The sequence below is a fragment of the Psittacula echo genome (genome assembly GCF_963264785.1).
Source record: "Psittacula echo genome assembly, chromosome: 1".
Taxonomy (NCBI): Eukaryota; Metazoa; Chordata; class Aves; order Psittaciformes; family Psittacidae; genus Psittacula; species Psittacula echo.
The window spans coordinates 122,511,090-122,521,612 of NC_137735.1; the positions used below are offsets into that span (position 1 = coordinate 122,511,090).

General features: G+C 39.1%; 1 protein-coding gene across 1 annotated transcript in view; it reads right to left on the reverse strand.

Moving 5' to 3' along the window:
* PTPRQ (protein tyrosine phosphatase receptor type Q) overlaps positions 1 to 8,208 on the reverse strand; it is a gene marked incomplete at both ends in the record, with an annotated part of 126,992 nt that extends 118,784 nt beyond the window's left edge. Inside the window, 5 exons of the mRNA XM_080612896.1 lie at positions 2,436 to 2,653; positions 2,861 to 3,115; positions 4,247 to 4,382; positions 4,983 to 5,120; positions 8,161 to 8,208. Coding sequence (XP_080469022.1) covers positions 2,436 to 2,653; positions 2,861 to 3,115; positions 4,247 to 4,382; positions 4,983 to 5,120; positions 8,161 to 8,208 — 795 coding nt within the window. The remainder of the gene's footprint in view (positions 1 to 2,435; positions 2,654 to 2,860; positions 3,116 to 4,246; positions 4,383 to 4,982; positions 5,121 to 8,160) is intronic.
* Positions 8,209 to 10,523: the final 2,315 nt, after the last annotated feature.

Below are 10,523 nucleotides of genomic sequence, written 5' to 3' on the forward strand. Positions count from 1 at the left end.
AAGCAAGGTATCACTACAATTTCAAGGCTTCCATTACTTTTCCATTTTGTTAAAGATATTCCAAAAGCAAAAGGAGATTAAAAAAAGATTTTTTTCCATTTCTCTGATAAAACAACAAAAAAAATTTGTTTGTTGAGATTAAGCTTGTTGAATTGAAAAAGGAAAGAAAAAAATCAAATAAAATACTGTGATGTCTTTCTTTTTCTCAAGAAGGTAAAAAAGATTTTCAACAATATGAAATAATTCAACTTGTCTTTCAGGAGGACTTGTGTGTCTAGCCTGCTGTTTCTAAAGTACTATGCAGATCAATGCATATCTTTTTCTTATACTGGTCTTCCTGGGCACCAGCTAACTACAGGCATGGAAAACCACAAGATACTACTATGATATAAACCTCTGTAGCAGGACTTGTAAGAGAAACCCTGGTAAACAGTCTTCAGCTACTTTTTCTCTTTTATGGCTCTGAAGAACTGCAGAGAGTGTCAGGACAGACAAGAGGGTATCACCAAAATGCTCTGTTCATTCTTAGCCAGTGCACTGACCTACATCTCTGGGGTCCCTGCTGTCTTTCACAAGAATGCTCACTTTCATCAGGAAGGGTTTGAATGCAAATGCAGATCAAAATAGGGTTCAAGAGAAACTGTGAGAACGCAATTGCTACAGAACTAGTCCTGCTCACAGTGCTGCTAATTTTCATCTGTACCACGGTATTTGGCAGTTTTCCCAAGGCTTCTGAAATCTTCTGAGTAGGTTACAGTCCGAACTTGTTTTCATAGAGTATTTCAAGTCCCATAGGTAGTGGGAGAGGAAAACCTGGAAACAGAAATGTAACTCCCTAATGGTTCAAATACGAAAGAAAAAGTACTTGAACCTTTGCTATCTTTGCTAGATTTTAAACAAGTCCTGCGATTTCCACAGTGTGTCCCAAGATCTTTGAACTCCTGCGGTAAGTAAAATTTGGTACAAGTTTGGAATTCTTGTAACATGAGAGCAAATGAAAGCAGTGACACTTAACAAAGATTGTAACATGTTCAGACAGTACTCGAACATACTAATTAAGTACAACTATTTCAGAAATAAGCTCTTGAAAATCAAAGTATATTATTATCCCTTGCTACTCTTTAAACAAGGTACTCATCCAGTTCATTTGACTGACTGCACTCCCACAAGCATAAAAACGCATGTAATGATTGAACAGTGGACTAAATTCCAAACAGACGATTAACTCTTTTCTGTGTAACCAGAATTTAAAAAGAAAACCCAGCCTTTCTAGCACTCTTTCCAACATGCAAAAATATTGTGTTCTCATGGGACACCTATTTCTGGCAGCACCTTACAAATACTGCCTTAATTCTAAAATCCCCAAATGGTTACAATTAATATCAGGACAGTGTAAAAACTTACAGCAACTCTAAAATCTTGTGCATAAAACAGTAACACGTAAAGGCAAGTATTTCAGGTACTTAACTAAGCAGAAAGGTTAGAGTGCTTCTCTAACCATAAACCTAGACAAGTTTATGTTTCCTCATTTTGCCGAGTTATCCCATTCTGACTTGTGTAGCCCCATTAAGCTAATTAACAGATTCTGCAAAAAAGAAATTTTCTGTCTATGACATGTTTACCACTTACTCTCCTGCCCTTTCCAATAACATTTACTATGTTCTTACTGTTTTTCACAGCATTTTTAATTAATTTGACCAAAAAAGTATTAAATTTCAGAGTGTTTCCAAACCAAAACCCAGTGGCTTTCTCCCAGCCTTCTGACACTTACCACAAAAGAAGTTTCCACTAAGCCAAATCACAGAAAGACCAGTTCCCACATTTTTGGCAGAGTGTCTCCATCTTTCTGGGAGCTTTCCCAATACTTTTATTTACCTCTATAGCTGTTCTCCAATCACACACCCCACCACACTGAGCCATTAAGTAACAGCAGAGCTGGCATTAAGAGTCCTTGTACCCCAAATATGAGGAAAAGAAACTTCTTACAGGAAATATCTTGCTTTAATCCTTTCTTCTGTTGCCTATCCAGCACTCAATCTGGACAGACCTTGCTAAGCTCAACACTCAACACCTGAGACCTGCATCAAAACTAAGCCAACCCCAGGCTTTGATAGACATAGTAACATACTGAAGGAAGATTTAAAATGTGGTAATGCAGCACCACCTACAGGCAAAACAACATCCCTGTGAAATACTCACAAAAAAATAAAAGAGTTTATGTGTAAAATGTCCTTTTTTACCCAGCTATGACAGGCTAAGTATTTTAAGTATTTGTAACAGGAAGAAAAAATGATTTCTTTTCTAACTACTAAAAGCTATACAAACAAATAACCAGTTTACTATGTAGCAATTTTTATTCCAAAGATTTGGGTTCTATGTATCAAAATTCTCCTGCTTCCACACACACGATAACAAAGAAGATAAAATATACTGACCTTTAGGTCATTAAGACCCATCCATAACATGATTATTTGACTAATTGTCTGGAGATAAGACAAAATAAAACCATGTTCTTCTTTACTCCCTATATCAAGAAGATGTGCCCCTCGTGAAGACGTTTCACAGATTTGTTGTGCCACCTTCCACATCTTGCTCTCCTTACTCATTTGATAGCAGCTGCTTTGGAATGCCACCCACCCTTTTGAACACGTGCCTACAGGTGAACAAGGACAGGATTGAAACAACACTCTGTGCCATTCAGGGCAGAGGTACAGTTTAAGATTTTTTTTATAATTATAGAGACATTTTGATGATGACAGCATTTAATTAATTCACAACTGCAAATGCCCAAAATCCAGTAATTACAAATCAACACTCCTTTAAAATCCTGAGTGCGACAACAAAAAACTCTAATATATACCTGTTTCAACTTGAACATCCAGCGACTGAGACACGTTTACAAATTCAAGATGTAATTGTTCAAAAATAAACTTAAACGTATACAAGGTGGCAGGTGTCAAATTACTCCACACAAAGAATCCGCTGTGGCTTTTTATAATCTGAGAAGTATCATTCAGTGAAACTGAAACTGAAAATCCCTCGGTCACCGTGCTCCAGTTAAAAGACACTGTAGTTGCTGTCACAAAAGTTTTGATGTCATTTTCTGACATTCCACCTAGTAGGCAAAGAAAAAAGAAAAATACTGTCTTTACCACAAGGGGATAATTACCTCAAAGTACTACTGCATCAATATTTAGTTTTTTTCCTTTAAGAAGTGATGAGGGCTACACACAGTAGGGAAAGAAAGGTTGCATCAAAACAAAAAACATCTTACTAAGCCATTAAGAAAGCCATGCTCTTCTTTACTACCATGGTATGTAAACTTATGTCTGAAGCAACCAGAAATAAAAGTGCACAGTTTAAGGAGTGTTTAACTGAGAAAGTACCCACTTTGCTAGAATACCAGTTAAATAATACACATCAAGCGCTTAACACAATAATTGCATAACCAAGAATTATTTCCTGTAGCTTGCTGAACATGCTTTCAGCATGTTTTCATTGACATGAAACACGCTTTCATGTGAATGGCTGCTGCAATATTTTCAGCCTGCTACGTATTTTTCTCAATGATGTTGTTTGTATTCAGCTCTTCGTCTGTATTCCAAAGTTAGTATGGGCATGTAATGTGTACAAAGGTAATGCTATAAACTATTTTAAAGCAATTAACACAAGTTAGAAAGCACTCTCATTCTAGTAATCAGTGAGACTTGTGGTTCTGAACAGATTTACAGCTATTAAGTGATGGGTTTTTTAGGTCCAGTGGCTAGACCCACAAACTCTTACACTAAAAGGCTGCTGCAGTTACTCAGTACTAAGATCCTCTAGCTACTCATTAATCTTTTTTTAAAGAGGGACTGTCACAAAGTAGAAACAAAAACATTTAATATGTTTAATTTATATAAGGCAAGCAATCACAACCCTATATTGGCATAAAATTGCCAGGCTTTAAGTGACTTTCTCCATGGTCCTCTTTCATAAATCTCTTCTGTTAGAATTGCTGTAGTATAGCAAAGCCTGTAACATTTAAAAATCTCTTGAACTTTTACAACAGTCCCATACTGCAGAATTGTTACACTAACCAAATGAGTTATATAAAATGATTCCTTTACTCCTCATTGTTGAAAACATACATTGATGCGAAGTTCCTAAATACATGAGTAAGGGCAGGATTTCAATTCCTACTTCTTTCATCTTCAATATTAGACTAACTATAATACCAAAATATTTTTTGTGCTACTCTACTTACGTGTCTTAAATGATTTTACACTTAAGATTCGGCCATTTTTTAGGGATTCTATTGTAATATCATACTTCTTATTTTCCTCAAGCAGAATTGTAGCACTGACAGGTTTCTGTTCAACTTTAGAAATGTTTCTTATATTCTGCAAGTTAAAAGAATTTCTGGATATAGTCAAAGTAATAAAAATGCAATTCATAAATAACGCATGAAATTTTTAGAAGGGTAGCTTATATTGCAGCATGTCAAACTTAAGGCTGCAGTTAAACTGCAAAATACCCAAACCATTTAAACCAAAACCTTTTAGAAATCAAACTACTAATAAACACCTTCATATTAAAACACCCATATTTTCTTTTAAGGTCCAGAATATCCTGGGCTCAAAATAAGAATAACGACCTCCCACAGAGATCTGGGGTTAGTGTCTGTGCCTCTCCTGGAGAAGTCAGACTCCTCCTTCAAACAACAGTACCTCAAAGAACTTGGCATATTCTTTACTTTGAACATATGCCTATCAACCATTCAACCAGACTCAAGTCTTTTCAGTCCCAATGGCTTCAACAGGACTCTGCAAGAGTGCATATAAATGACATAAATTACAGAATTCAGTGTCATTTTTCCAAACCTTCTCTTTATTTGCTATTTTACATTATATTTTTATAAACAAACACAATGCTATTAACTACTGATATCTACTGCTTAGATACATATGGAACTACTTATCCCTTAGATTAACAAAATTTACTTTTTGACTGAAACCATCTGTTCGCTGGTATGTTACAATATAATAATCTGGATCCTCTTCTCTTGGCAATTCAGTCCATTGCATAAAAACTGTTCTAGCAGGCCTTTTCATTTGGCCACAGTCTAGACTCTCTGAACCCTGTAAAAGAAACATACATGAATGAGTGTAGTAGACAATACAGAAAATGTACCTCTAACTAAACAATTAGATAACTGCTTTTACCTAGAACTTGTCAGCTAGCAACAGTTCCTGTATGAACCAGCATCACCAGCCCTACTGTGTGACACACAGGCTTCATAATTCCTTACAAATGCTGCAGATACAGGTTCTATTCTACTTTTCTCTCTCTCCAGAAGTAGACAAACCATGTCAGTTTACCGAAACACGCCCTGCTAGGAAAACAGAAGTCTGTTGTCATTTTAGACAAGAGGTCAGAGATTTCACTTGCAATGTATGTATTGCAATCACAGCAGTCAGTCAGAAGCTGGAGGTCTCAGTCCTGTTCTCACATTACATGGTAAGGACTCTAGTGGCATCACTTTCACAGCTTCCCAGAAATGGCAGCATTCAAGAGGTAAAGAAATAATTTATTGAACACCTCCCTACCAATCCAATTTAGACATGGCAGTACAAGGTTTGTTCAGCGTTTCACCTTCTTACAGATGCCAGTTCATTGTAGATACAAGTCTTATGTAGTTTTGACATATTTTTGACAGTACCTCTTAAATAACTACCTGCCTTTGAAGGCTTTTGGCTTAGCTCTTTAGAGAAGCAAGGTCCTTCTGGGTTTGAATTTCATTTGGAATAGGAACAGGCTGCTTTTATCTAACAGGATATAAACTTGAATCAGCTCTAAAATTCAGGAAAATTGGGGCATGTAATGCCAATCCCTATTATGTAACATTTCTTAAAAGACTGCAGTTCTTTAAGTTCTAGTTTGATCTCCTGTATGAAATCAGACAACATATAAATACCATCATTCAGCAATGAAATCAAAATGTAGCTCAAAAAAACAACCCAGAAGTCAAATAAGGACACTAGTAGACTAAAATAAAAATTAGGACTTTTATCATTATATTACTTGGTGTTGTCCTGTAAAGCAATCTACCACACACCAAAACCCTACAAACAACCCCAAACAAACAAAACACCATAAAACACAAAACCACTCTGGAGTTCTGTTTGGTTTCAGGTAACTTCCTTTAACTAATACCAAACTAACGTAACTAAAAAATTTGCCAAGACCTTAATGTTTAAAGTTTAGATTATACTTTAAAAAGTATAAACTTTATAAAGTTTATAAAGCCTTTAACCTCTATATCCATTTACAATAGGGTACATACAACCTCTTGGAAGTCCCTGAACTGACATACCAGACAAATGTTGATGTCATACACAAAAGTGCTTAAGGAGTACTTTTCCAGGAAAACTAGCAGGCTTTTAGCTGACGGGTATATAGCTGGTTTGTGTTCTCCAAGAAACAGTCTAAAGGATAGGAAAATTTGCTTTTAAAGAGAATTAAAAAGTGTATTTGCAGTAATTGAATTAACCACTTCCACCATCATCATTATTATATGCCATTTTACTGTACATAAATATATATTTCGAGAAGTAAAACCAAGAACTAAATCTGCAAGTGTATACAGAAAATTCACTATACTTAGAGAGGGATTTATAATGTTCCTTTTTGCTGCCAGCACCTTGTCAGTACCTTATCCAAAGACTGCAGCTATTTTAAATAAATCAATAAGTAAATAACTGACTACAAAGAGCTAGGGTTCAAATCTATCTGCAGGCTAGCTACACAAGGAGCCAGGGGACCTAACAACAACCACTTACTGACTTCTGCTATCGATCACTTCTCAACATATGACTCAAGCAGGCTTCTCAGGCTGAAGAAGAGAAAGGAGAAATACAAGAGGTCTATAAAATCTTTAGTAGCCAGAAGTGAGTAGAGATTGAGTTTTCCATTTTCTCTTCAAGTACAAGAACTGAGAAGGATGAAACGTAGCCGGTATGCTCCAAATTCAAAGCAAAAAAAAAGAGTCAGTTTTCCACAAAATAAATAGTTTATCTGACAAAGCTTAAAATGAGCCCATTAAAAGTTTCACCAGCCTTCGGAAAAGGCCAGACCAGTTCACAGAACTACATAAGCTTACAAAATGCACTGCTACTACATCCATCTCAAGAAGTCCTTATGCTAGAAATGGTGAGAAACTAACACAGTACAGGTAATTCACATCTTATGCTATTTTTACAGTCCTCCTTAAGGATCTGCTTTTTGCCACTGCTGGAGGAATGATACGGAACTCACTGAAGTTTTTACTTCACCCCATTCCATCATCCTAAAGAGAAAGGCTCTCTCTACTACTCTGCAACTGTCAGGAAACTCCCCTAACTAAGGCAGATCACAGACTGCTCCATGGTGGCTTCCACAAAATGCACTTGTTCTCAAGCTCAAAATTGGCTAGCACAACCAGACACTATCTGGATATTCTTGAGGAGTATACCAGGAGGCTGGGTACCACAGCAGCATTTCATCACTACAAAATCCATGGCTCTCTTCTCTAAACAAAGGGAATAGTATTTGTACAAGTAACTGACAAGAGCTTTTAAGTCACTTTTGCTACAAAGCACATTAAGCCACCTTTAAAATAAAGATTACACATACAAAAACATAGATAGATATGGAAAAATTAAGCAGAAAGACACATGCAGTTCCTATGTTAGGCAGTTCTTTCAACTAACAGTCAAATTAAACACAAAGGGCTAACACACAAATGGCAGTTTTGGATGAGAAGTACACTTGCTAAAGGTATAGCCAGAGTACAGGCCTGAGTCCCAGAATGACTCCGAACTGTCACCATCACCATGCATGTCTGCAGTGTCCAAAAAGTGATACAGCAATACAAGCTAGCTTAGGACTTAAAGATGCTGGGATTTCTTACATCTTCCAGGGAACAACATTAAACCAGAAGCAGCAGGCAATAAAGCAGATTCAGGATCTAAAAAGAGCTTCCAACAATTTAAATAAGACAGAGAATTCTCAGTAACAATAACTGAGAGCTCCCTGTGACTGCTAGAATGAGAAAGCAGCAGCCCAAATCACAAACCATTGAATTTTTGACATTCAATTAGAATATCTATCCATCCTCAGAAAAAGGAGTATTTTTGTTACCTTGAAGAAGTATTTCAATAAAAGCAGGAGAACAATTGCTTGATCCATAAAGAAACTCTGTAGTCCCAGTGATACTTAGTGTTCGAATCACAGCTTCAAATCAAAATCATGTCAGAAGATCTAAAACATAAGAAGAGAAAAACTAACATGTATTTATAATTCATGCAGACACAGCAGCAGCCAATGGTGCACTAGAAGTTTGTGGCTTCGCTCTGGCCCTGCCTCTTCCCAGGCCCCATATAAAGTTTCCCAAGATCAGCAGAAGGCATCCTGTAACTTCACCAAGCTGTGGCTGTGCCTGTTGTTCATTAGTCAGTTAAAACCCTTTTGGTGTAAAGAGAAAAAGCCAGGGGTTTTGAAGTTTCACTAGTCATTACTGGGTCGAAATTCATTGAAATCAGTGTAAACCCTTGCACTCTCTTCGAGAGGCTTCAGCTGTTTTCCATGGTACACATCTCTAGTGAGACGCCCCTTTGTCAGTGTTTAAAATACGCCTGGTAACATCTTTCAAGCGCAGGTACCATGCACAGCTGCAGAACCCTCTGATAGGTCTTGCTAGGGTGTCCATGAGGAATAAACAGACTCAGTTGATGTTAATTTCTGTTGTATTTGCTCATCAAAACCAGGTGCACACCAGGAACTGCAACAGCAAGTCTAAAACTGCTCATAGAAAATACAAAATCCTACTTCCTCAATGTAAAAGTAGAGCCTATAAATCCCCTAACTCTCACTAAATCTTCCTGACACACACCATTCCTACTTACTAGAGGACTTAGTACATTTCTAGTAGGTAACTACAGCACATAACTGCCAGTAGAAATCCTTAGAGCACCAAGACGACTTGGGCTTTAACCATCGATGAGGAACCGCTGCCGCCGCTTGCTTCCGACAGTTCACACACGTATAATCCGTAGGACGACGGCCCTCGAGCCGGGCAGCGCTGGGGAAACCCAGAGCCCAGCAGGCAGGAGCGGGACGCTCCCGTGTCCCGGAGCCGGCAGACACCGCACTGCGGCTGGGCAGCACCTCCGCTCCGGCTGGATCCTCTCCTCCTACTCGCTTTCTCTGTTCGGAGGGAGGGTGGCGGCGGGAACGGGGAGCAGCAGGTTCCTTAGGCAGCGGGGAGCACCGTGTGGCGGGGCCTTAGCTGCCGGGCCTCGGGTCTGCTCATGACCAGCGGACCTGCCGCGGGGGTTCGCACCGGACAGTTTCGCTTATGTCCCGCTCCCTGCCGCGCAGTTCCGCTCCCCAGGGCTCCGGGCCCCGAGGCGGAAGGGTCTGCCGGAACGCGGCGGCGGCGGCGGCGGTGGTGGCGGCGGTGGCGGCGGCGGTGGCGGCAGCGCAGTGGTGCGCTCCTGGTGCCCGCTGTGAGGCCACGCTGCGGAGCTAAGAGCCTACCAGCGGCTACTGTAGCTATCAAGGCCAGAAGTAAGCTGTGCCCGTTCAGCTGTTTTACAGGGCAGATATACTGTTTATTTCCAAAGCCCTTTGTGATCACCGAGCCCAAAGGGAGGCTTTATTAATGGGGCGGTTTTCAAGACAACTGCGGGAGGCATCTCTCTTTTGATCTCATTAAATTAAGTGTGCATGGCACATTCCACCTTAATCAAACGAACACTCCCAAAACATAACTCTGTCCTTTTACTCAGCAGTTCTCATGATTTTTAACATTGCTGACTGTTGGTTTTCTCCAGAATGCGGCATCAGGACAGGAGAAGCTCTTCACATTTCAACGTTCTTCATACAAAAGCTTCTTGTGAAAGTATAAACTACATATATGGGGTTTTTTAGACTATCACCTTTGAGTGAGATTCTCAAATCTCTGATCTTAGAGAATCTTTCACCACTGATTTGGATAGGTGTATGACCACCTAATAGGTCTACGGAATTATTTGTCAAAATAGGCAAAAAATGGAGGTTTGAAAATGGTAAGTATGTGGCTGCCAAGGACTAGTCAGTGAATCTTACTTGCAGTTGCTGGAGTTCATGGTTCATCAGCTCAGAATATGCCCTTCCACCCTAAACTGTGGTGACTTGTTAATGACAATGGCCTGATAATTTTTTGAGTTTCCTTGTCCCGTAGGCAGCTTGCACATTCCATCTGGCATTTAAAGAAAGCTTAGAGAAAACTCGGTACACAGTGTTACATACAGACCCTCTCGACCATCGCCTTTCCTCAATGAAAGCCTTTCTTCTTTTGCATTAATGCTAAGTCCTATAGTCTGTCCCTTGAAAGACTTTTTACGTTCACTTCGTGAATGTTTAGTGAAAATATATTCCCAGAATGGTTGGGAATTTCCTGATCTGGGAAACGCAGTTACCAATATCCCACTGTAACTGTAAGGAATTTCTGCTGATGTTTT